Genomic DNA, 26,654 nt, shown 5'->3' on the forward strand with positions numbered 1-26,654 from the left:
TAAGTTTTATTTAATCGTAATTCAATCATTTGCAATATACGTATAATGTAAATAAACAATGCAAATCCAAAGCATTAAAAAGTTAGCTTTCATGGTTAATCGTAAATCATTTTAACTTCCGTCGTATAATCACCCGAATCCCAGGCATTACACCTATTTAAATTTATATTTATATTCGTGCACTTTGGCCCAACGCGAAATTTGTAAATATCTGCACTTTGTTTTTTTTTTTTATATTTTTACATTAACGATAATTGCCTAAAATATGCATGAATTCTCAATAACTTGTAAGTTAATATATATTTAGGTTAGCGTTCAAGTCACTGGTAAGTATAGCTAGAATAATCATTTGGTCTTGGTTTCATGCCGCGCTGAAACGCATACGTTCTGTAATTCCACTATCGATAATACTTGATAAATGTTAAACTCGCAAAAATTGTTGCTGTTGCTTAGGTTAGATTGAAACTCGAATTTGCTAAACTTACGGAGCTGCTCTCGATCGGAGATCCGCCCTACGGAAGCCGAAATCGAATCGAGAACAGATCAGATAAATTCGGTTTAACGCTAGAAGTGTGTATCTTATAGGTTTTCCATTTCGCAATATAGTTAACCATAGTTGGGCTTAGATTCGCGTAGATCGGTGTACAAGTGTTACAGTAGAGTTAGTTGGTATGTTAGTTGGTCAAGATTCCCTTCAATTGTTTTGATTCGGTGTGTTTCGGTTCCAGTTTTGGCTGATATGCAATCTTTCGAAAGGTTTTGTGGATTGTGGTTTGTGTCGAGTGTGTGCCTAAACAGAACGACTTACTAATGGTCAAATATTCAAATTGGTATCTTCAACAATCAACGATAACATTAAATTAGCTCAATGTAAATTCATGTAAATTCAATTGGTTAAATCTATAAATTAAATTTGAATAACAATTACAAATCCCGCAATTCCGAATACGTTTTAACATTATTGTCCTCTGCGTTTTGGTTTCAGTGTGTGTGCGTCAAGTAAATGTGCAGTTACAACGATAAGTATTACAAATTACAAATGCAATTAAAATGGGAAATTGAGTACAAAAATTAGGAGAAGAGAAGAAGAGGAAAAACTGAGCATCGAGTGCGTAGGATTATTATTCAGATTGGACATTGGGCAGGCAGAGGTGAGTGGGTCCTTCTGTTCGGTATGCAAAGCCAAGTATCGCTTCAGATTTTAATTATGCGTATTGCGAAACGAGTACATTTGCGCGGTTTTTCTTTTTTTTTTTTAATTGCCTTTGTCCATAGATGGCGAGAAAGTGCTAAATGCATAATTAATTAATATTCTCAACACACTGGCCGCGGCCTGACTAAACGAGTATTTACACTATAATATCGAAATCACCCAAACGCTGCGTTTATAATTAGTTGCTGCTCCGACCGCCGGGATTGCCCAGATATAGGAGGATCGCAAAGGATCCGCCCTTCACTACTATCACACTGCCCTCTCAATTTCTACATCAGGGCGCAGCGGTTCCAACGCGAGGGATTCCTCACCCCCTCGCCCTCGTTCAGAGCCATAGTCTTGGATCTCATCAGATTGAGATCGGTGCGGATGCTGGGTCGTCGGGCATTGGGGGTCACCACCCCGCAGGCATCGCTAAATCTTCGCTTGATGGAGAGTGCATTCTTCTTGGTCCCGCCCACCGCTGATCCGTGGGGTGGGAGGGGCGAGGGCGCCCCGAAAACAGAGACCAACCGACGATGGTGGTTCGGGGTCATCTCCAGCGGCAGATTGGAGACCGTGAACAGCGAGTGAAAGAGGTCGTCGATTTTGTAGTTCTGACGAGCCGAGCACTCCACAAAGGTGCAGCAGTTGTCCTGACCAGCGATATAGCCCATTACCTCGTCCACCTGCACAGTTCTGGGGAAAAGGGTATTATTATAAAGTAAATACTTATAAAGAAGGTTCAGAGAAATAATCTTCAATCAACCAGCACTCACTTAAAGTCTCGATCACATTTATTGCCCGCCAATATCATGGGTATCTTCGGAAGACTCTTCTTCTTGAAGCCGGAGCCGGGATTCAGGGCTGCCCACTTGGTCTCCAGGATATTCTCCCGCAGGCGTACGACCTCCTCGAAGGACTCACGGGAATCCATGCTGAAGACGAGGATGAAGAGATCCCCTGCAATCGCAACCGAAAAACCATAAAGGGAAGCATTAATCGTCGTTTGATTTAGCAAATGCAAATTTATTGCTTATTTATGACCCCGCATACCCAATTTTCCAGACACTATATAAAACGCTCCTGACATCTGAAGCTCATCTCCGCTATGTTAATGTGTTCGAGATTGTGTGTAAGGTCTGGGTTGTTTAGGGTAATTCGGTAGCCAAAAGTAGGGAATGGGAAAATCAATAGCCGCATGCCACTGATACGTGAATACCCTACATATTATTTGCCATTCATATGTATTTATACTTCTGCACGCTTTTGTGGGTCAAAAGAAGCTATCGGGGGGCGTGACTAAACAATAAATAAAGTTTTCTTTTTTGTGGTCCCAGAACGAATTCATGTGAATAAAAGGATATTTTTTCTGAATTAAACAGCTCGCAAGTACTAGTCATAAGTAACAATTAACATAATTATAAGGCCTGAAAATAACATTTTAAATATATTATTGCATTAACAAATTTAATAACATAACCATAATTATTTCGTGGTCTATCTAGTTATTTCCAAATACATTATGCATAGCTTACCACTAATTTATGCAAAGATAGTTTCAAGGTCCTTTGACCTACATAATTACTATTCAAGGTCTCTGAGTTCAAATATTAACGACACCCTTGATGGCCAAGGAAAGTTACCGAAACTGTCCTGATATCGCTTCAAAAGGGTATAGAACCCAACTTTGTTTACCAGCAGCTGAGCCTGATTTTTATGATAATTTATAGGACATTAAATGGCACCCAATGAACTTAAGTGATAGAACGTGCGTTCGAGGCGATTGCCGCACATCCTCGGAATGCCGCACACACATGCAACTATTTGGGGGCCAAGACGTCACACTCACCAGTTAGAAATGATAAACGACGCATTGCGGGAAACGGATGATAGCCAGAAGTATCCAAAATATCCAATTGAAAGACCTCATTCCGTATGCGATACAATTTGCGATGGAACTCCTCGATGGTCGGCGTGTAGGCCTCCTCGAACCGATTGCCCAGGAAACGTGCCACAATCGACGACTTGCCGGCGCGTGATGAGCTGCAAGGGAAGGAAAATTGCAAATCGAGATTGGATTTGAAATTGACGCTGTCCATTCAACGCAATGCAGAGAAACGCCAATGAAAGCTCAAAATTAACTTGAATCGGCGTCAGCCATTCGATGATTTTTGCAGTGAGAAAAGTGGGATATCTTTTAGGGTTCGTAAAAAAAGCAAAATGAAAAAAAGTGAAAGAAATCCAGGTTTAGGGAGATTTTTAATTTTTAAGATGAAATAAAAATAAGAACAATAAATTTAGATGATGGCATTAAATAGAACTAACTAAATTCACTAAATTTTTTAAATCGCTTATAAAACTGCTTAAAAGTATGCAACAATACGTGTCCAGGAAAAGGTCAGCGTAATATTTTGCACAGTATACTTTTAGGCGGCCTTAAAATAGATTTAAAAACTCCCTTGCATTTTTAAAGCGCTTCCAAATGAAAGCATAGAAAGAAATAAATGATATCCCATTTTTTTTCAGTGCACATCCACAGGTCGTTTGCGTACCCGAGCATGACGAGTCGATAGCAGTTTTTGGCCGACGGCAGGCTGTCGTCGCAGAGCGAGAGTCCCGCGCCGGGGCCGTAGATGAAGTCGTCCGCCTGCTCGATGGCGTCCAGGTTCGAGTGGTGCTCCAGCATGTGGGCCTGGTGCAGTTCGGCGGTGGTGACCAGCCGGCTGCTCGTCACGGCCCCGTTGCTGCCGCTCGCAGTGGTTTCGTCCAGAAAGGTGACCACGTGGGCCTGTGGCGGTGACGGCTCATCGGTTGCGAAGTGGGTGGCGTTCGGGTGGTGGTGGCTTTGGGTGGTGGTGCTGGCACCACCTGTACCCCCTCTATAGCCACTCGCTGTGGTGGCGCTGCTTGTCTGCTGATTGCTTTTGCTGCTGTTGCTCCGCACGTTGTTATTGTTGCTGGCGCTGTTGTTGCGGCTATTCGGTGTTGTTGTTGTTGTTGTATGATGGCTGGGTGGCGCCTCGCTCAGTGCCACATCGACGTAGTTGTTGTTGTTGCTGCGCGCACAAAACCAATTTTTGCAGCGATACATTTTGACTGTGTCATTTCCGCCACTTTAACTGGTTGTCGTCGGCACCACCGCCGGTGGTTTAATTTGCGGCGTTGATGCACCGTCGTTGTTGTTTTTGCTTAGCAGCAAATCGGTTGCAAGTTGCAGGTTGCGGCTGCAATTTGCATTTTCAATCATTCAACTTTGTCGTTAACAAGCCGACATTTGCATGTGTATGTAAATGGTAAATGGTGGTGGCAGAAACTTTATGCCGGAGCCAAATGCATTAGCCGCGCCAAGCTGCAAAAAAAAGAGATGTAAAGACGTAAAAATGCATTCAGCTCGTAAATATAAAAAGTTACGCCATCTGCTCAAAGGAGCGAGCAAGAAAAGGGGGGGTGGCAAACATTTTGGAGGCCATTAAGCACGGTAATTGCCCCAAGCCCATCCAGACGAATAAACCACACAGAACCCGACGAGAAAGTAAGAGGAAAATGCAACCGGAAAACGAATCCTCGACTGCCACATACCCGTCACCCAAAAAAAAAACGGATTATCTCTGCAGTGGGGAAAAGTCTTCTTGTTAGCTAAATGCAGGAATAATCCGATTGTTAGCGAATTTTCCTTACATCCTTACCATTTTGTTGCTCAAGTGAAGTTTTCCGGAAATGTAGTGAACTTTTTGATCATAACTACTATAAGATGAGAACTTTTTGTGGCGTTTTAATAATAACAAAATGGGCAACAGTTTGGGAATTAAAAACGTAAGTAAGCTTAAGCTCCTTTTCAGTTTTCGAAAAATGTATTTCAGTTTTCCTAGGGGAATGCTGAATTGATATTGGCCTTTTTTGATTGCAACTAGTTTAATCCTAAGTTGGGCAATGCAAATCGGCTTAGAAATGGAAAATTCGAACCATTTCAAATAGTAACACTTTCCCAATGTTTTTAAGCTGAATTCAAGTATTTCCAAGTTAACTAAGCCTTATTAAGAAGTTCTTAGTAAATAATAATAAAACCTATCAGCTTAAAAATCCAAAAAAAAGTATAAGCAAAATTTACAAATATACCAGATTTTCTAAGCCAATCCGTGCTTCCGTGTTAAATTGGCAAAAACCCCCAGTTCATCAAAGCCAATGAAAAGGAACTTTTGAAAAACCAGCTGCACTCTTCACATTAAAAGGGCTATTGCCTGACCCCCTCATTCAAGCCATAATGGGCATCTTGCCGCAAATCTAATTAACTTTGTTTTAGCATGCTACGTGCTCCGTGTACATCAGCCGGAATGGCCACATTGGCTCAACTCATGCATATCGCATGCAGCGGCAGGACGAGGCGGAAAAGCTGGGAAAGCGGAAAGAGAAGGAGGGAGAGAGAGGGGAAGTGGGTGGGAAAATCAGACCGGAAAGAGCCGTTACCGTTACCGTTACCGTTACCGCCGAACGATGGGAGCTTGGCGCCCGCCATAATCGAGTGCACCAAGTGCTCGTCGTACTCGCGTTCAGATTTCAGCTCATTTTCCCCGATTTCGTGCAGTTTGAACGAAGAGGGGGGAGGGGAAAAGCCGTCGAACGAGGGTTTAAATGCCAGCTAACAAAAGGAATTCGAGTGGAAAATTTGCAAGAAAAGAATTCACCGCATATTATTTCACATACAAGGCGACACCCCCAGCCGAATTCGAATTCGAGTCCGAGTCCCCCCAGTTTCCCAGTTCCCCAGCCGCATAAAGGCCATTTAGCCCAACTACTGGTAATTTTTCCATAATTGATTTTGGCTTGCGGTTCGGCTCGTCCTTTCATCTGCACATGTGTTGGTGGGCCAGGACCCATACACCCTCGCACACAAATGACTTTTTGCCTTGGCCGTAAGAGGAAAAACATACAGAAATGGCAACGGAAACGCCTTGAGACAATGGCGACATTTGCGAGGCAATGTGGAAATGGCTGCTGTGCAAAAACAGAAAGAATAATCAACTAAGTGACGGAGCAGTTCTGTTATTTGCCGAGCACCTGTGCAGGAGGTGCTCAGAGGCGTACCCCAAAAGGGGGTGTTCTTTATTTATGGACTGTGGGTTGAGTCAATGATAAAATGGTATTTATTTTAAATTTATTAGGCACACTTTTGTAGTGAAATTGAAAATAATTTTGGAGATTAAGCCACTATAAAATAAATAAAATCACCATCATAAATCAAAAGTTTCTCTAAGGAGTCTATATACTCTGCTTTCCTATTTACTTTTCCAATAAAAAATTATTTATCCTTTAGCAACTTGTAAGAAATGGATTGCAGTCACTCCTTAATGCCAATCACTCTTCCTTAAATTCGCCACATGGAAAAACTTTTGAATCGTTTCTTTTCTTATCACTTCTCGCAAACGGAACGAGACAGAAAAATCTTTTCCACCACAGCGATTCGCACAAACCTGATGATCGATGATATTTTAAAAATAATATAAATAGATGCGAAATAAACAGAGATACGTATCTTTATATGCATTGCACGCGTGAGCCCACACTTTGCTGTTGACAGATTACGATGGTCGTGGAGTAAGTTTGCGTACGACAAGTGGCACTTCAGGAGGGTCTGAGCACGTCCTGTTCGCACCCCTTTGAATGGCACCACCCCTCCTCCACCGACCATGCCATCGGATCCTGTTTCCCATTCTAAAACGCCTGCTGTTGTTTGCTGCCCCCACTTTACCGTTCCAATTTCGCCGCAAGACTCTCAACAATTTCTCATATTTGTTTACAATTCGCGCATACAAATGCGCAAGGTTGTCGGCCAAACCACCCAACACCTCCCATCCCATTTGGCAAATATCGGCACCCATCGCGTTTCTCTTTCCCTTTCGATGGACGCCTGCCATAAGTTGTCATGTCGCAAATGGAATCGACACCCAATCCAAGGGTTACACAGAGAAAAATATTATTTACAAAAATAAAAATATTTCTTATATCCGATAATTTACCCTTAAACCCCGCAAACATTTATTTCTCCAACGTTTCCATATAACTTATGTTAATTACGAAAAACTCTCTATATTTTAATGGAACTTAGTTAAGTTATATTTAACCGGTTATGTTGGTAATATTAGTAATATTAGGTTGGAGATTACCTAACCTGTTCAAATAAGCAAACTTTTTAAAGTATTGTCAGCCTGCCAAGCTTTCCAAATGCTTATAATTCAAAATGGGAATAAATTCGATTCAAAACGTTCAAATTAAGCAAAGTACGATTCCAAATTGCCCACGGAAAAATGCTTTAAAAATAAACAAAACATTTAATGAAATGCAGACACCGAATTTCGCATTTGAAAAATATGTTTGCAAATATTTTTGCGAAACAAAACAATAAAAACGCCCGATAGAAATAATTTCGCGTAAATTAGTTTGTGGATTATTCGCAAAATAATCACGGTGTGGTCGCCAACGCTGCCGTCTTTATGTTTATAAAATAAACATAGTACCAAATTAAATTCGGGCAACATTTGTGAATGAAAACCACATGAGTTTGGATTTGTTCAGGTGTACGACTGGCTGATGCTCGAGAGCTGGAGAAAAACTGACTTGGTGAGCGCCACTTGAATGGGAGAAAAAGCGCCGAAATGTCAGAACAAAAACGGGAACAGATTAGCTGATTCGAGCAAAACACGGAGAGGAGAAACCGCAAGCAGTGAGCATCAATTACGCCGACAACATTGAGCGATAATCGAGGGGAGGTTATCTCGGGCAGCACCTGTAACTTGGTGCTACGGAACTTCTAGCTTTATGGGGTTAGTCCGATTGCGACCGCCTAGGGAGAAGCTATAGCGCCATGGAGCCAACCTCCAGTGTGGCAGAGCTGGCCAAAAACAGTGAGGATATCGAAACGGACGCCTCCAAGGTGGCGGACCATCAGGAGTACGCCGAAGCCCTCTCAATGTCCGGCCAAAGTCGCAGTAAACGTCGCTGGAATCGGAGGTCCTGCTGCACCCGAGAGGTCCTAAGTGTGGCCGCCATTTGCATCGCCCTGCTGCTCATCATCGGCGCCATTTACATGCACTTAAGACAGAAGCATCATCTGGGCCGACTGCACATCAATCTCAAGGATCGGGGGAGGCTGGACGCCTTGGAGGAGGACTTTCCCGTGGTCACCGCCTCGGGTGTGGGTAAGTGCCGCTGCCTCAAGCACCCTTGTTCAATCGCTGAAAGCTCTTCGCCTTCGGATAATTTTATAAGCGGTTTACTTTGTTGCCTCTCTCTCTTTCCCAGCTGACTGATTAGAAACGCCATTAGGAGAGCCAGCAGATAGTGATAATAAATACAATCTATTGTCTTAAAATAAAAAAATCATTACATTTTTAATCACTCAATTAAATTTTTCATAGTAATTCACAGTGTACCGAGCATAAAAAGGTTGAGATTAAACTGCTAATAAACAAGAACACATTTTTAAGTGTCAATAAAAAAGTTTGCTAAAAGCTTATATATGTAAAATAGCTGAGAGTGTGTATATGAAAATCAAAAGTTAATTTTAGCTGCAGCATATGAATGCATCTCTGCATTTATGCGGCCAAAGTATTCCAAACTATGTTTAACATCAATTTAAAGTTACTAGAACTGCAATTTAAAGTTGCTGGGCCCAAACTGCTAATAAAACATACCCAGTTTGCAGTTGGTGCTTTCTTAAAAGTTTCCAACTCAAGATGAGTGTGGTTAAAACGTGAGGTCTAAGAGTTATTTAGTCTTTGGGGAGGGTAGGGTGAACCGGAACCCTCTGCCAACTATGCTGTTAGCTATATTGTGTGGTAAATAGTTTCGATTAAACGGCTAATTGGGCCTGTCTTTGGAATGCATTTTGCAGCTGCCCAGACGATAACAACATTCCCGGAATCTCCAACGCAGCTGAGCGTCCAGTGCCTGGCCTGCATCGCCACCACGGCCACGAATAACACTCGAGCCATCTGCAAGAACCGAGGGCGGAGTGAGGAGCCGTGCGGCATTTATCGCATCTCCCACGGCTACTGGCAGGACACACTGGGGATAATTGACCCGGGCGACTCACTGGCACAGGGTAAGGCATACACTAAAAAGAAATACCTTGAAAAAGCCAAAAACAAATTCACTCTAAGTGCATCTTTTGCTTCAATCCCAAAACATTAATAACTATCTTAACTAAACCAAGAACATAGGTTTAATATTAATTATATATTTATTTTCATCTTGATAACTCTCTCTCACAATTTCCATTATAATTGTAAGATTGAGATGTCACAAATCCACAAACTATTAATTGGAATTATAATCTGTTAGCTTTTGTTTCTGACTAATTAGCAAGTCATTAATTATTCGGATTAGAAACTGGAAAGCAACAAAAGCTATTACCGATTAAAGACTATTTGCGAATAGAAAGACGAACAAGGCCACTCTCCAAAATTTACCATCGATAAGTGTGTTATACACAAAAACAACCAAAAGCACTTAGTCCATAGATTCAGTTTTAAAATTGAAGGCCTTTAATAGCATTTGAAATTTAATATCCATTTTTTGTTCAGTGATGCTTTAAGATATTGATGATTTTTGGATGTTCTTGTTTAAATTTTTTCCTCTGTGTAATCTCCGTTACACAGCGTGTACTGCCCACCGACTAACCCAATTCCAATCTCCATTCCGCAGAGTACGAAGGATGCGTGGTGGATGACCAGTGTGCCGGGACCATTGTGCGTGGCTATGTGCAGCGATATGGAGCCGATTGCAACGGAGACGGGCGGATCGAGTGTCGGGATCATGTGAGTCTGCACATGCGAGGACCCGGCGGCTGTCGGAGGCAGGAACCTCTGGAGGGCCCGGCTGCAAGCCGCTTGGAAAACTGCCTGAAATACATGGGGATTGAATAGGACCGACTGCTCGTTTATTGTTTCAACTGCAGGCGCTGCATTATGGGTCGCCAGTAGAGGGTTAGCACAAAGAGACCGACGAACTCGTGGAATAGCAGCAGGGCGGCGAACTTGTCATCGAACAAACTGGTCGAGGCCCTCCTACCGCCCATTATGCACTGCACATGATACATGAGGAACTGCAAGTGATTTTATGGTTATGCTGAGGACAGTTGCATGGCCATTTCTTACTATTATTACGACGCAGGCGATCATTGTGGCGAAGAGATAAAAGCCCCAGGTCACTTCGAGGACTGTGTACAAAACCATGGAATATAGACTCAGCATGTAGGCGCCAGTGGCCAGCATATATAGGTAAATTCCGGTTCCAGTGAGGTCTAACTGTGGGGGGCTAGGCATTCAGAATTTCTCCAGTTTTACTGAGGATACAAACCGGCATTAAAGCAGCTGTCAGACAGGAAAACACAATTACCACGGCGACGATCAAGAATCCGGCCAGCATGTATAGGATTCCCGAAGATATAATCAGCACACTGAGAGAAACCACAAGGCATTCCAGCTGAACAAAGTATGCAATGTACTCAATCTGATTGGGTTTACAAATTCCTTTGATAACTCACGATAGTGAAGGTAATAACCCAGTTCACAAAGGCCATTTTCCGGAGGGGCTTACTAATGGCGAATAAAAGGAGCAGGAAAATGCCTATGACAAAGGCCAGAAGCAAGGCGGATGAGTGTTCTCTTACCAAATCAAGAAACCAATCCCTAACACAAAATATATATTAACACATGAAAAATAGCACCCTATAACTTACTGCAATAACGTCAGCATGAGGATCCAATGCACAAATCCAATCAGAACGAATCCAGCAAACTCTAGGAAAACTTTTATAATATACTTCCGCCGATCCTCGACCGATTCGGTGTGGAAAAACGGCCAGATGCTAATATTTGCCTCGAACATGGCGATAGAAACAGATGAATAGTTTGATTTTGGACCCCCGGACTTCTGAGATACAGTCGGTCTAAGTTTCATGAAAAATTAAAGCCATGTTCCGCCGGTCACTAATTGCACATCCAAAAAGTTTATGGAGCGAATTAGAACAAACAATGCCGACGATTCGGCGTACATAATTGAACTCGACAAAAGTTTATAATCTGGCAGCATCGCGAGCAAATTGAACAACAAGTCGCAAGTGTGTAATAATTAAAAGTTTGCGCAAAATGTTGCGGACAAACAGGCGGAGGGGAGACAAAGTTTGGCGCAAGTTTTAAATCATTTAGCAGCGTAGGACTAATTGCTGCCATGTCGCATTAATTTGCCGGGACTGATAGCCGGCCAACAGTGCGTATGCGCAATGCGTTTATACATAGTTTGTGCTATGGCTTACTTAATAGCTAACAGAGTTGTCAGACTCTTAATTGGAGGCTAAAAGGATTCTTTGAGATAACTTTATTAAATTGTATTTGATTCTTGAGTGCGCTTGAAAGTTAATATAATTTTGCCACAATTTTGTGTGTTATTTTGTGTTATGAGAAAAATATGTGTGTGGTTCTTATCACTAAATAAATTTTTAAACATTTTTTTGACTTGTTTATTGTTAAAATTATTTATTCAAATTAATTACAATTAATTTTTTTCTGTATTTCCTCAACCCTTAATAATCTTGAATTTAGGAGAATATTTAACGGAGAATTGATTGTCATTTTCGTTTAGGTTTAGTTTATTTTTTTATTCTTTGTATTTAATTTTTTGAGTTCCAACGCTTAAAGGGGATCAATGACCAAGGCTTTTCCCTCGTCCTGAGTCCTAATCTTTCGATTGCATGACAAGTGTACATAAATTTATTCAATCAAATGTGCAAATAGCGCATAATGCAAACAGAAATAGTCCAAATGAGCAGACAATATGCGGCATAGACAATCCGATAAGGAGCGACTCAGTCTCGCGATTCGTGTTCGTTACTTATTGTCGGTATCGAGCGCGGCGGATAAACATTGCTTGATTGTTTGATTGATTGAGGGCCGGGCGAACTGCTGAATTGCTGCCAACTTGCCATGGCCAAGGACAAAGAGTTTCATTTAAAAACAATTACGAATTCGGTTGAATAACTCGTTGCGCGTCGATATTTTTCTTTTTCACTGGCCCGTGTCAAAGGTGTCGCTCATCCAGGATGGAAAAGTGCGAGGGGGTGAAAAGCCGGGGGGCGGGGACTCAAAATTGATTGCTTTATTGCAGCACGGCGAGGAGATATAGGGGATGAGATGAGATGGGGTGGTGGGAAGGAAGGTGGACTGAAAGTGGTGCAAAATTGATGGAATGCACTGCAAGTTGTGATAAGAATTTTTGGCGCTCAACTTGGAAACTTTGCTGGGAACTTTTTCAGCTGGCAGCCGGATTAGATAAAGGCTACTCCACTCCTCCTCCTGCTCCCCATCCTCGGTGTCCTGTGCGAACCTCTATCATTCATGAATTTCCAGCACCCCGCTCTCCGTCCATTTTGTTTGCATTGCCAAGTCGAATGAAAATGTCAAAAAGTGTAGCATACTTTGCGACTGCCGAGCTAACAGCATTTGCCAAATGAAATTTACATGACATGGCCAAAAGGGTGGACCAACCTGAAAGGGTTTGCTCTGCCATTTTCCCGCCTGGACACCCGGCTCGAGTCCCCCGGCAATCAAAAGTGTGCCACATAATTAAGTGTACATCAGAGATTAGCTACCGCCATCAACAAAAACAAGGAGGCCGCTGTCCCGCGGGGAAATTGTCCTAGTCCCTTGCTCCTGTCCCCATCCCCATCTTCGTCCTTGTAATTCCTGCAAAACGGCAGTCTTTGTGCGCATACTTAAACAGACATTGGCAATGACATGACCTACAACTGTTCCGGCGAACCGCTTTAATGTCTCTCTCATGGCTGCCGGCTAAAAGCCGAGGCGCTTCATTAATTTTATTACCGCCTTCCCTTCCCTTCCCCTTACCCTTTCCCAGCCCCTTTCCCATTTCCACTTTTCCACTGCCTTTTCGCATAGGCCGCCTGTTGTCTTTGCTTTGAAGTTTCCTTGGTTGTGGCAAAAGTTTTGATTGTCTAGCCACACACTCGCATGCCACAAACATGCCACACGGGGAATAAACGCTACTGCAATTTGTCATAAATTTTGAAATTCTTTGGAATTTTTTCTCCTGTTTTACATGCATATAAACTCTGATTTTAATCATAAATTTTATTTAATAAGACAACTTACTTTGTTTACTTTTTAAAATTTGACCTTCTTGTTGTATTGCAATGTATTAACCTTAAATTCATCAGTAATTTATTTATTTTGGATAAAAATTGCAATTTAGAATATTAGTTTTTCATATGTTTTTGAAATTTTGTTTTTTATTTGTTTGCAAGTATTAATATTTATTTTTTTCACATATTTAAATATATTGGATTTATTCTTAAATTATTTTAATATTAATTTCAATAAAAAACTCCCATTTTCCCTTAATTTTCCCCAGTGTACGTACACACATGCCTGCATGGGTGTGTTTGAGCCAACTCAAGTGGTTAAACGTAAAACTTTTTTAATTAGAGTTGTTTGCGGGCAGCGCATTGTGCACACAATTTCTTTTCGATCGTCTTGGGCGAATAGTTTCGCTCCAACGTCCAGCGGATGTCAGGAACCGAAAATTTGATGCCGCGGGGGCGGAATTCCCATAAAATCGGCAGCAGTTGCTCGCGAGCCAAATAAAATTCATGAGCCCTTGTAATAAAAATGTCACAGCGATGCAGGCTACAAAAGGCGGCCATCAAGAGGGTGGGGTCTCTTTGGTTTGGCTGGGTTTTTCGGGGAGCCTAGACGAGGGGCTGATGGTTTTCGGGGAGCAGCTGTCAACGCCGTCGCTCGACAATGACAATGGCTTACCCTTAGAGGACCGAAGGACCGCGGCGGGAGGCGCATAAATTGCGCAGACATCTTTTGTGCCCGGGCCCCAAAATTCAAATTCAAATTTTCACAGCAGTTTGCATTTATTTAATTTTACTATTATCAGAATAAAAAGGCTTTGCGCCTGATTAGAGCTTGCCGCGCGCGCCTAAATGTGTTTTCCCAAATTAAATGAAAATTAAATGACGCCCGGGTGGCGCTGAAGGCAGCAAACCTTCATTGACACAACGTGCAAATCTAATTTGGACTTCGCCCTCCCGGACCACCGGTCTCTCATCTTTTTTATAATAATGAGAATGCTTCAGACCCTTGATGGGTGTCCAAGTACAAACACACACACACATAGCAGCACTTCCTGCAATGTTCCACCCTAGGCCGTCGAATATCCGCAGGATGTGTCGTTCCTTCTGCTCAGCACAGGAAAAAATACAATAAAGGTTTAAATTATTTACTTTATTTTTAACAAAAATCTGTCATTGATGGATTATTTAATAAAATGTGATATTGTTCGTCTTTTTTCGCTGTGTTGTCGCCCGTCAATGCGATTTCGCCAACGCAATCAGCCGGAGAGACATCAGCGAAACAGCATCGCGACGCCGGCGAAAAACATTTTCCTGTTGTTTCTGCCAATTTTGCGGCTGATGCTTTTTTTCCTCTCCGCATTTTCTCGTCCGCATTCACCCACATTTCAGCCTCCACGATTTCAGTGATTGCTGGCTCAAACATTCGGCACTCAACATACAGTCTGCATTATACAATATAGATGCCCATATCGCTGCTTTGCGTATCAATGAAGAAGCCGTCTTTATTGCACATTTTTCGTTGTATACAACGCGGCGTATACGCATTATAGAGCGTATATCGTTCAGCAGGTTACAGTGGCAAGGCCCAATGGAGACTTTTGTAAAGTGGAATATGAAATCAAAATTTGAGAATCTAATGGTGATGTAAATTTAAATTATAAAATATATAAAAAAATATCCCATTTAAATTTAAGCCAACAATTCGAGGGATATTTTGGGTCATGGATTTTTCAGACTGTATTCCGCAGCAATGTAATTTAATTTGTTTAAATTCAATTATAGAAAGGACCCAACTTATTTTGGACCACTGTGCGCCATTGAAGACAAACATTTTTCGAGACTCTGTCGTTTCGTGAGCTTCGACCGCTTTTTTCGTATTTCGGTCAGGTCACATTTATGTTGTATACATTAATTATGGCTATTTACTTTGTCCGCTCGACGACTCCTGCCACTGCCAATTATGTGCACGAAATTGCTTATTATTGGATGCATAAACACTCATACTCGCACAAGAGCCTCTGTATATACTTTTGGTGGCATAAAGGCGAGTGTATGAAGGCGCCAAAACGGCAGGTTAAATGGTGGTCAAAGGGCCCATTCATTCATTCGTTCCTGGCCTAAAAGGCCCATCAGCCGCCGTACTGTTCTGACAAGGAGAACGAGGAAAACGTTTCGGGTAAACAAAAATATGTCATGTTTACTCAGCGAGCAGTCCAAGCAAAACTTGCTTTTGGCTTTCTGTTTTTTTCTGCTTCTGGCCGTTTTGTTTATATTTTTATTTGTGTGCTACTTTGGCAGTTGTTGTCATTTGTGTATGGTCCAGAATGATGGATGTTATTATAATGTCGACGAGTGGGCTTAGCAGGCGCCTGACGTCCTGAGTGGTCTGACCCAAAAAATCTCCAATGACAGCTGAGCTGGCCGCACAGCCTTGTAAGCAGCTTAAAAATTAAAACAATTTAATAAAAATTAATGCCCACTGCACAGCAATGGCGAAACGAGAAGCCAGGAGAAGCAGGAGAACTGCGCTTTTCATAAAGTATTTACCAACTAAAAGTACTGTTTTTATTTTCCTTCCCTTGGTAATTATACTAATTGGTATCATGGCTGCGACGGGCGAAAAAGCTGAGCTGCAAGCATAATGCGATAATTTATATTCCCAGCCGGGGGAATCCTTTGAGCCACATGCCAGATGGCCACTACTCGCTTGGTCTCTCTTTGCGGGCGATGCCAAAGACAGATAATTCCCGACTCAATTTGATTAAAACAAGACGGGGATTATCCTGGCGAAAAATAAGTGAACGGTGCCATTGCACAATCGAATAAATTACTGTCTGCCGCCTGCAGGAGCAGAATTTACAGAGCAGCTATAGTTTCATAATTGGGAAAATAAAACTATTTAAATATTAACAAAATTAGAACAACTTGATGTTGTAAATAAATTATAGGAACCCTATACTTAGTTTTTATAACATTTTCATTAAGAAGAATAAGATCGTTTGTATTTAAAATCAAAGGTTTATTACGTCTTCAACATAATCGTTGGTATTGGGACCTCTAAAACCGAATTTATCTTCAATACTCTTCGTTGGTTCGTCAGTCCCCTCATCAATATCATAATCCTCGACATCTTTGGTTTTTAACCAATCCCCGAAGCAGAAAAGCATCAGAATAATGCAGAAGTGACAGAAGAGGATGATCACGGCAAAGAGTCCATCGGTGGTGTATAGTTCCGCATACCGTCCCCCTCGGATCAGTTGGGCATGGTACATGATAAACTGGGAAGCTTACAATTAAGGGAAATACCAGACTCTAAACATTTTCTTACCATACCAATAACGAGCATAATCATAACTGCGAAGGAGATAAAAAATGCATCGCCTGATTCAATCAACGTATAGGTCATAAGCAGGAATATGCTCAGCAAAAATAACTGAATGCTGACCAGGAACAAGACAGCCACATTGGCGGTCAAATCGCAGGGGATGAAGGAACCAATTAGCACACAGGTCACCATCAGAATTGCAGTTACAGTGAAATAGAGCAAAAAGTTCAGTTCACTACAGTAGGCTGCCAAAGTACATATACCAATAACCAACAGTTCTATCTGCAATCTGAAAATTAGCCTAGAAATTCTGGAAAAGAAAATCCTGCTGTAATATACCTACAATGACGCAAAGCAGCAACCAGGAAAAAATCGGTATATAACGAGCTTTGCGAACCATCAGAAAAACCGCTAAAAGCGGAACTGAGATCAGCATGCAGACTGCACTCAGCCAGTAGTTGGCCAAAAAGAAATGAGCTAATGGTTTACTGAGTAAAAAACCCTTGTAATATTATAGTACAAATATTATAAAGAAAACTTACTAGTAGGACACAAGTTCCCATTGGATCAGGGCGAGCAGAAGAAATACCACGAAGAGCAGATAAACCAGAACCATAAATCTGCATCTGGAGATTTTCAGACTTTCGTGGGGCTCATACTGCAGCATTGTGGGGCGTGGCACCATCACTGGGCGGGGCGGAACTGGCGGAGGGGGTGGTTTATTTTGGGACCCAGACGACGACGCCATCTTGCGGGCACTTGCGAATTAACACCCCAAAATGATATAGAGCGGAGAAAATGAGTTACAACGGAAAGAACACAAAAGAAACCTGACACGCAAAGCATTTGTTGCTGGAGCATACAACTCACTTTACTGCCACATCCGGTTTAAACATCTGCCATTTCAAGGGGTATCTTAGGGTTCCTCCTCTTCTATCCCTCATAATAATGCCCCAAACTCCGGGCGATAACACACTCTGCGGGAATTTGCCACCGTATCCAAATCAAATGATTACGGCTACAACACATGACAGCCAAGAGGGAGTTTCTTGTACTCGCCGTGAATAGATTTCCCGAATGATAGATGGCTGCTCGATTTTCAATGGGTACATTTTGGGGATTATGGCGCAGGTTGATTTATCTACTTATCTTCGAAACTGGCTTAAGATATCCCTCGCTTTTTATATCGCTTTTGTGCAAGCGCACAACAATTTGTTACACCCTTAAAATTAAGCTCATGTTCATGTTTTTTAAATTACTGGTTTTCTTTCCAAGAAATCTCCGTCTTTATCGTTTTAAACGCCTTCATTTTTTATAAGATTCGCTTGCCTTTTCGCCGGTTGGAAATAAACATTTTTCTTTGCCCGAAAAAATACTTCTCAGAATTCTCATGTTCTGCATTTGATATGCGCTTCCTGATGTTTTCGCATAAATCCATTCAATCCAGAATCAACAAGAGTGTAATGAGTATACGGCCTCGAAGGGTTTAGGCCCAGGAACACAAAAACGGGGACAGATGTGGGCCAGAGCCAACAGGGATACCATAAATTCGTTCCAGTAAACATTTTTGAATTGTTGAAAAGATTTGTAGGAAAACAAGACAGGCAAACACAATCTCGCACACATCGAGAGTTCCTTTATATATTTATTTATATACCCCGAACCGAACCGAAACCGAAGCGGCTGCAAAGTTTTGGCCAAAGTGCTAAAAGATGTGTGAAAGGCTGCGAAAGGCTGCGACGGAAGTCGGAAAAGAAGGTCGGGGGTGAAAGGCTGTTGGGCCGGGGCGCCTCAAATTACTTTTTCTGGGGCGTGGGCGCAGCTGTTGATGGCTCCTGGATCTTGGGCATTTCTTTTAATTTGGATTTGCGTGATGCTGATTCCTGAGCTGCGATATCAGGACTCCTCCCCCAAGAAGAACTTTGTTAGGACTTTGACTTCAAAGCCTCCTCGCATTTACCACTCAATTAGCAGGAGGAGATCCCGACGAGCACGAGATGCTCACTAATTTATTAATGGCCAATGTCAAAATTCTGCTGCCTTCAAGTGACATTGAAAAATTGCCTAGCCGAGAGTGTGTGTTCTTCAGTCGGTTTAATGGCCCCACCGCCTTTCTCCCACTTACGTTGCGAACAAAACAATTTAGATAAGCAATATGCAAAGCATGTGAGACCGCTGTTTCTGTCGGCTGGCATAAATATTTTCTGCCCTGCTTGTTGAATTTTTAACTGCCGATGGAGCAACTTAATCAGCAAAAGATTTACGGGTAACGAAGAGTCTTCACTTAGCAGAACACGAGACACATGACAGCCGTTTAAAATTCAAGTACCAACTATAAAAGCCAAGACAAAAGCTCGTGCCACCGATGCACTTAAGTGGCAGACCATAAAATATTTCGACCGCTTCGAGTGGGTAATGTGGCCGTAACCCGAGTCCCCGAAAGCCTTTTATGGGCCAAGATGGGCGTCTCTTCAGCTTCAAGGGTGTACGCCCTGCCCGCAGGTGTCCGGCCTCAAATCAAATACGCAGTAGTCACAATAAAATCAAATAAAAGCAGGGCAAATCGAATGAGGTACCTGGTGCCCAAATTGCATTAGAAGAAATCACACAATATAATGGCGCCGCGATAACAATGTCCTGTCGACAAATTCTGGCTCACCTGAATGGACATCAACCAAATTGGTTGTCCTTTGCAATTATTATGGGTCGAGTATTTCCTGTCGGCACAAGAACACCAGAACACACAAGAGCACTGGCACTCACACACGAGGAGAGATGTCGTTGTCCTCCAGGATGCGAGTTTGTTGTGGCTTTCGCGTAAAAGGACACGGCTTTATGAATGGACAAACGAGGTACGAATGGGGCGAATGGCACTCCCCCGATTTGTTATTATTTTTCCCACTGTTGCGGCTAAAACACGTCCGACTCGCTGGCCGACGAGCGATTATCTGAAGCGTATGCCAGTCGTGGCCAGGAAATTACTGTGAAATTCAATTGCCAACTCAACTCTCAACTCCGGCGACCTGCGCACTCGCTAACAGCGAAAGAGAGAGTATCCTAACAGAGCCGCAGAGAGGCCCAGATTATGTAGGTTGACAAGAAGTTAAACAAACAAAACAAAAGTCAAGCTGTATCATAAATATAATGAAAAGTTTTTGCCAGCAACAAGCGGGTGTGCGGCTCATCTCATCCGCCTCCCCCAATGGATACTTTATTCTTCATCCAACTTAAATGTCAACACCACAGCACACATAAAACAATTTTCAGGGGTTCTAGGATCGAATTTAATCGAATTCCCAAATGTGACATTTATAAATTGTATTTTCTTAGGAAGCTCTTAATTCTCCTAATAAACTAACAACAAATTTTGTCATTTTGAAATGATTGAGATTTGTATAAAACTCTTGATTCACTTTAAGTTAGTATAAACGTATTAAGTAAGGTTCCTTCCTGAGATCTTGTTTAAAAATAAATTTTTTGGATGACTTTAAATTTGAATTGCACAATTTCTTTTTATAGGCTGACACAATCGTTAACCATCCAAAAAAATACATTCTGGAATTATCAAGGTAATAATGGAGTGCGAGAAAGCATGCTAATAAAATTGTTGAGATTCTTGTTTTTAAATAAAGAACAAATAAATCTCATACAGTCAAAAAGGCTCTCCTTATCTCCCTTTAATCCTGTTCCCAATTAAATCCGGATCTTAATTTCTTTCTGTGCAGTCGTGGGTACACATAATTAAGAAATCGTGCTTACTCCACGCACTTTGATTCAGTTGAGTGGCGAGTTGAGAATTTGAAATGTCTCTGGCATGGCAAATAAGCTGTTGACTTTGTAATCATTTCAGCATGTTTATCAAGTCATTTATTGAGTGGGCCGCCAGTCGGGGGACGTCCTCGTTCTCGTCCTGTTCCTGATTAGCGCCAATTGCGCTCTTGCCGTGTTTTTAGCCGCCAAGAACGCGACTTAGCCGCGGCAATTATGAAAATAATCCAGTGCCTCTGCGCTGAATGGCTAATGGCTGAAGCCACCGACCCAGACCCACTAGCACCGCCCCATTACCTCTAAAGTGGGCTCAACTGTTGTTTTTTCGTTGTGTTTTTGTTGACTGCGGTCTGCCGCGTGTCCTTTGCGGCTTGCGGCGCTGATTCAGGATTCACGACTGCGTGGGGGAATCCCCCGCTGTGGGGCAAGTGAGCCCGGGCTCAGGTGAGGAAATTAAAAGTTAACTGCCACTGGAGGGGACGAGCGAAGCAGGACGCCCATCATGTGCTCACTTTAAAGCGTAATTTGTTATGAAATATTCCGGGGAATTTGGTATTTGGAATGCCTGCGGTTGGATGCCATTTTTGGCTAACTCGTTTTTAGTTTCCCTTAAATCTCCCGTTTACAAATAAACACCAACATAAATGCTTTCCAATCTATCTCACAATCAATAATGGAAAAAGCAAACTAAATATGCAAAAAGCGAACATAAATAACATTTTGCATGGCGATGCCATGAAATCAATATTTGCTCTTTTGATTTAAGAATCTATTAAAAAGGATTTAATAAATGATGCATGTGTTTTTGGATGCTGCTCTCTATGAGTTTTACATTATATCACGAATGTTATAAGCTCAGGGAAAATATTTACAATTACTATCTCGTTTATCACTCCTTTTAGCAGGATCTGTATGGTGTGCAGGTTTCACTAACGCCCAACTGAAAGTCAGAAAAGTATCTGGCAGATACGTGGGCGTGTGGAAAGTATCTGCTGCCAAGTGGCACGCTCCACTGGCTACGCAGGGAGCAAACTTATCGCTGCTTTTGCCGCATTCTTGGCGAATCAGATTCGCTATCAATAAGTAAGCAATAATCAGCCGAGTGGCGGTGGCCCAGTTGAAAGGGAATACCGAATATCGAATACCGAACACTGAACACCCACCTTTCCCCCATTTTCCCCGATGTGTGAGTGAGTGAAGGACCACCACAAAACACCGTAATGCAAGTCAATGAATGTGATTGTTTGCCGGGAAGTGCAAAGTGTTGAAAGGACTCACGCAGAATGGCAGTCAGACTGGCAGGAGCCCACAGGAGTGCGAGTGCATTGCCATTGCCACAGAGTGGCATTCAATTGCCGAGCGGCAGACAAGTGAATCAGCAGCCGAGCGGACAAACAAACAAGCAAATTCAGTGTAACGACCACAAGCCCGGCTTGATAGCATCACTTGACAAGTCAATGAGACGGCTGCTGAATGCAAGTCAACCGGCAGCAGAAAACCAGCTATCCACCATCCGACCACTGAATCGGTGACAATGCCATTCCGATCACATTTGTTCGATGCACCTGAGGCCCTCAGCAGTGTTTTCACTTTCAGTTTAGCTTACGATGGGTAAAATAGAAAAAATATATATAATATTTTTTTTTAGATTTTTATGTGAATCCGTTCTGGGTGAATTTTGCTACTTGCCGATTTTTAGAGTCTCTATTTTATAGTAGTTCACAGGTGTACTATTTTCTAGTTGGGAAATTAAACTAATATAGTTCTTTAATTTTTTGAAAATATATGGGCAACTGAAAGAAGAACATATTTTACTATTTATAATATTTAAAATAACATTACATAATAATAAACACTAAAAGGTAAGCTGAAAAACAACCTCTGCTGGAAAATCTCTTAAATCCCTAACCAAAGCCCGTAACACGTTTTGTAATCTAATTAATGGCCCTGCAGCAGATAATGGGCAAGTGTATTCATAATCCCTGGCAATTTCGCATTCATTAAAAGCCAATAAAAGTGAAAATTATAACGCCCACCTCCCGGGACCCGGGGATCAAGCCACTCCGCTCCTCCTTCTAGCCAGGTGAATGGGCGCCCACTTCATTAATAGCCCGCGTGGGTGGCTCAGCGAGTAATGGAAGCTAATGAAATAACAATTAATTGAAAAAAGAATGAGTGTGTATGTAAGAGAGATGGTTGGCCATCAGCAGCCCGGCTGCTCGGACGAGTTTCAGGGCCATGGGCAAATACAATTTGTTTTAATTAATTGAAGCCACAACCGCAGAACTGGCCGGCCGAACCTGATTTAGATGAATTGCCGGCCATTCAGCCGGGGGCTTTGGGCTTTTGGCTCAGCCAGCGACTTACTGTCTGACTTGGCAGCCCAAATCCCACGGACAACATCGGATGGCACCGGATTCCGGAATTCGGATTCCGGGGCCTGCGGCCTTGGACGGCAATCAAGCGTGAAATGATTGGCAGCCAGGAGTTGAAATGCAGCCCCATCAGATATTCACACATGTCGCACGGCCAAACTATTAGCGTGGCTATCGATTAAAGCCGCCGCAATCCCAGTGCCAAAGTGCCAAAGTGCCATAGCCCACGGCCTGAAGCTAAGCGTGTCGGCAGCCAGACGATTTGAGGACGGAGATTGTACTATAAGCGTTCTTTCTGGCAGCTACTTTCGAACTCCGGACTTTGAGCATTTAAATATGCGAACCAGTAGCTATAGGGTATTTTTGTTGAGAATTTTATGTTGGCCGTAAAGCTGTGTAAAGTGATTTCAAAAATTAAAAATATCTATTTTCCTAAAAGGTCACTAAAAAAATTATAAAGAAAATAGTAAAGTATCCAAAATATGTTGCATGGTTATTATCAAGAAAAAGTTTTTGACCAATATATTCGTCATATTTGTAATTTAAATTTAATTAAATTTTCTTGGTAAAATTTAGCAATTCATATATGAAACTTTTTTAAAAATCCTTTTTAAATGGTGTGATAGTGTCATAAAAATTAGATATCGTTTTGAGACCATGAAGAAAATCTCGATACGTTTCACAAAGAATCACTCATATATATAAAACAAAAATAAAATGGCATATTTTAAATAAGAAAAATTGAACTGAGTAAAATACCCAATATTCATACCACACTGCGTATGAGTGATATTCCTGGCTACACTTTCGCAGTCATTAAATACGATTTCCTCACCTGCCACAAAAGTTTAGGGTATCAATCAGTCAGAAGCACTCCACTCCCATTCTAAGCTCTCTTGCGGCAACGGAAAGTTGAACAAAAAACTTTGGCAAGCTAAGTTGCGCTTATGCTTATGTTTGGGCGAGTATGTAAATGCTGCCGGGGGCATTCGTATCGGTGTCTGCGGTTTCTTGCTGAGTGTCCCTGTGTATGTGTTTGTGTGTCTCTTCCGCCATCTGTATGTATGGGTGCGGTAAATGCGGGTGAATGGGTGTGTGGGTGTGCGAACCACAACATGTGTCGTCGGGCGTGAACAAAAGTGCTAAGAAAATTACATTTTGGCCACATGGAAGGGAGAAGTTCTCAGCCCGAGGCAGCGACCTGGCCTAATGCCTTAATACACTTAAATTCCCTGTAAATCAGGGGGCTCCCGACTAATTTTCAGGTGGCGAGGAAACACTTGGCCCCAGGAATCACAAGTTACTTGATCCCCACAACAGCGGCGGCAAGTAAGTCAGTGGGTTTAAATGGAAATTTTAAAATAAACGAGCTGCCTGCCACACAAGAAAGTGTGTATGCAACATGTGCAGTGAAAAAAAATATTGACACACATTAAGATCATATAAAATTGATGATTATAATACAGCAAAATTAAAGACCGTAAAAAATAGATAATAAATATACTGAATAATTTATAAATTAAATATTCTCTCATTTCAACTGATAGATTATCATTTTTTCCAAGTGCTTATGTCCGGAATGAAAGCGGCCCCTTCCGCTGTTTGTTCTCCTGGGTGCCGCTCCTCATGTCCTTATGCAAAATTCACATCCACAACAATCGCCCCAATTTTTTTTCCCCGCATATACATAACGCTTTTGTTCCAGTTAAAAGGACCAAAAAAAAATATGCAAAGCATGAAAAACGCGCCAATATATCGTAGCGCGGAAATAATGCAATTTGTGTGTGAACTTTTTAACGCACTCGTAGTTTTTTATACCCACTCGCGAACTCGGGACGCGAGTTTCCCAAACATAAATATTTACGTACGAAATCGAGTCGTTTTCGAGGGTGTTGAAAATACGGGGAGCTCGGAAAGTCCTGCTCCTCTCACGAACAGCAGACAACTGAGGACCCGAGCTCGATGTTGGCCAAGTTAAAGGCCGCGAGTCCTCTCGGCTGTTAGCCAACAGTCGCTCTTAACCCAAAAGAAGACTGTTGCTGTTACTTTATGTCTACTTTTGCCCTGTCTAATATTGAATTATTGAAATCAAATTTAGTGCTTCCCTCCATATGTGTGTGGCGCTAAGAAGGCATTATTGAATTTCCATGCAGGGAAATGCGTTCGTAATTATATTGTAGCTCAAACCGTGGCATACTTTGCAGCTGAGGCTCAAAATTAAAATATGCGCCCGCAATCAAAATGTCACATCTAAAGTGAAGAACATATATTTGTGGCTTATCGGCCGTACGCTCCACTGCCTCCAACAAATGCGGCCCAATTAATTGGAACTTTAAACAAATGAAGGCGAATAAGGCAAGCAATCAGTGGGGTTGCAAAACACTGGGAGAAATTATTAATGGGGTTATGGAAATTAAAGTTAAATCGGAGAGTAAGAAAAGTTCATAGCATTTAAGCCAAAAATTAAGTATATATAATTCAAATAATTTATCAAGTTATTTAGTTATTGAATATTATGTTGAGCTTATTTATTGTTGATAAAATCATGAACTAAAAATTGATAATTCATTATTAATGTTATAATAAACATTTCTAAGCTTAAGTCACTATTGTACACTTCCGCACACCATCATAAAAATCGGTTTCATATTTTCTAAATATAATGCTAAGAGCCAACCCCCTTTAATATGCAAAACTACCACCTTTCGTGGCACTTTTCTCTGTGCATTCATTGTACTTCATCGCATGTCAAATGCATATTTTACTATTAAGCGCCACCGTTGTTGTCCTTGTCGTCCTGGCTGACATTGCTGTTGCTGCTGTTGCCGCCATCCTTGTGCGCTACTTGGGACGCAGTTGTTAACGAAAACGGATTCCGGAAGCCGGACGACGACCGATACGGATATAAGTGCACCGTGTACGGCAAAGTGCAGGACACGGAATGGGAATGGGTATCAGGATGGGAATCAGGATGGAAATGGAAGTGGAGGCCATCGAGTGTCCAGCAAACTCACGACTCGGGGTGGCATCTTCACGTACACGTGTTGATGGGCCACACACTTGGACACACAATTTTGTCGCCTCTCCAGAATTTGACGTTTTTTACGATTTCCACGTTAGTTGGCCCCGGGAACCCGCGCATTGTCCGCTCTATCCGCTCCATCCTACTTGACTATTGATTTTTACTTGGAAATAAATTGGTTTCGTTTGTCTGTTTAGCTATGGCCGCTGTCACTCGTGTTGGTGTTTCCACAGAATGGGGGAATTCGGCACTTCACCGCTCACCCGAAAGTTTTCTTTGGCCAATTATTGTTGGAAATTATTTTTCATTTTGCCAAAAGCAAAAGTCTCTACCCATCAACTGGCCATCGCAAATGGCCGGAACTATTGTTATTAATACAGCCAGTGAATGTTTTTCCTTGCGTTTCTCTACGTTTTTTTTTTTTTTGTATTTTGTTGGCTGTGAGAAAAATTGCACACCAAATGGGAAGTGAAAAGTGAAAGAGCAAGGCATTAAAGTTGGATATTCCCCTGGCCAGCTGAAGAATGTTAAATGAAATTTCGCTTCCCGGGAATCCCAATGAATCCCTATAAATATGAGCATAACAAAAGGGCTGACTGACTCGGGCCATTATTTTGCTCGCTTCAGTTTCTGCCTAATTGAAATGCTCGCCCGTTCCGGGTTATGCTTTCGCAGGAAGAAAAAAAAAGGTGGTCCGAAACGGGAAGGTCTGTGTCATTTTCAAGCACTCGCTCGCATATTTTGGCAGCTACGTGACACATGCCGTGACCATGTTCCCATGTTCCCGGGAGCTGCAAACAAAGTAACTTTTTTTA

At 42.0% G+C, this 26,654-nt stretch overlaps 4 protein-coding genes across 11 annotated transcripts; 1 reads left to right on the forward strand and 3 right to left on the reverse strand.

The window, feature by feature from the left end:
• On the reverse strand, window positions 1-24,746 carry LOC108065844 (GTP-binding protein Rhes). 2 transcript variants are annotated; one of them, XM_017154072.3, is made up of 5 exons: window positions 24,686-24,746; window positions 3,748-4,544; window positions 3,045-3,238; window positions 1,972-2,155; window positions 1-1,891 (listed from the first exon to the last, which is right to left on the reverse strand). In XM_017154072.3, exons 2-5 carry the CDS (start codon window positions 4,284-4,286, stop codon window positions 1,483-1,485), a joined length of 1,326 nt encoding a protein of 441 aa, XP_017009561.2. In that variant the 5' UTR covers window positions 4,287-4,544; window positions 24,686-24,746; the 3' UTR covers window positions 1-1,482. The 2 variants fall into 2 exon arrangements, with proteins under 2 accessions (XP_017009561.2, XP_017009560.2); XM_017154071.3 differs by lacking the exon at window positions 24,686-24,746 and adding an exon at window positions 19,334-19,598.
• LOC108065846 (uncharacterized) lies at window positions 8,008-10,116 on the forward strand. Of its 2 annotated transcripts, XM_017154073.3 has the most exons (3): window positions 8,008-8,388; window positions 9,084-9,293; window positions 9,896-10,116. In XM_017154073.3, the coding sequence occupies exons 1-3, from the start codon at window positions 8,055-8,057 to the stop codon at window positions 10,114-10,116; spliced, it is 765 nt and encodes a 254-aa protein (XP_017009562.2). In that variant the 5' UTR covers window positions 8,008-8,054. The 2 variants fall into 2 exon arrangements, with proteins under 2 accessions (XP_017009562.2, XP_017009563.2); XM_017154074.3 differs by lacking the exons at window positions 9,084-9,293; window positions 9,896-10,116 and adding an exon at window positions 8,492-8,562.
• LOC108065847 (uncharacterized) lies at window positions 10,131-11,139 on the reverse strand. Of its 5 annotated transcripts, XM_070215684.1 has the most exons (6): window positions 10,932-11,054; window positions 10,863-10,881; window positions 10,737-10,788; window positions 10,550-10,675; window positions 10,348-10,497; window positions 10,131-10,295 (listed from the first exon to the last, which is right to left on the reverse strand). In XM_070215684.1, the coding sequence occupies exons 3-6, from the start codon at window positions 10,770-10,772 to the stop codon at window positions 10,131-10,133; spliced, it is 477 nt and encodes a 158-aa protein (XP_070071785.1). In that variant the 5' UTR covers window positions 10,773-10,788; window positions 10,863-10,881; window positions 10,932-11,054. The 5 variants fall into 5 exon arrangements, with proteins under 5 accessions (XP_070071785.1, XP_070071782.1, XP_017009565.3 ...); XM_070215681.1 differs by having other exon boundaries at window positions 10,737-10,881; window positions 10,935-11,138; XM_017154076.3 differs by having other exon boundaries at window positions 10,737-10,881; window positions 10,932-11,134.
• On the reverse strand, window positions 15,330-17,513 carry LOC108065759 (protein lifeguard 2). 2 transcript variants are annotated; one of them, XM_070215179.1, is made up of 5 exons: window positions 17,217-17,513; window positions 17,018-17,162; window positions 16,678-16,956; window positions 16,432-16,627; window positions 15,330-15,779 (listed from the first exon to the last, which is right to left on the reverse strand). In XM_070215179.1, exons 1-5 carry the CDS (start codon window positions 17,420-17,422, stop codon window positions 15,625-15,627), a joined length of 981 nt encoding a protein of 326 aa, XP_070071280.1. In that variant the 5' UTR covers window positions 17,423-17,513; the 3' UTR covers window positions 15,330-15,624. The 2 variants fall into 2 exon arrangements, with proteins under 2 accessions (XP_070071280.1, XP_070071279.1); XM_070215178.1 differs by lacking the exon at window positions 15,330-15,779 and having other exon boundaries at window positions 16,364-16,627; window positions 16,683-16,956; window positions 17,217-17,509.
• Window positions 24,747-26,654: the final 1,908 nt, after the last annotated feature.

Source organism: Drosophila takahashii, chromosome 3L, assembly GCF_030179915.1.
Source record: "Drosophila takahashii strain IR98-3 E-12201 chromosome 3L, DtakHiC1v2, whole genome shotgun sequence".
NCBI lineage: Eukaryota > Metazoa > Arthropoda > Insecta > Diptera > Drosophilidae > Drosophila > Drosophila takahashii.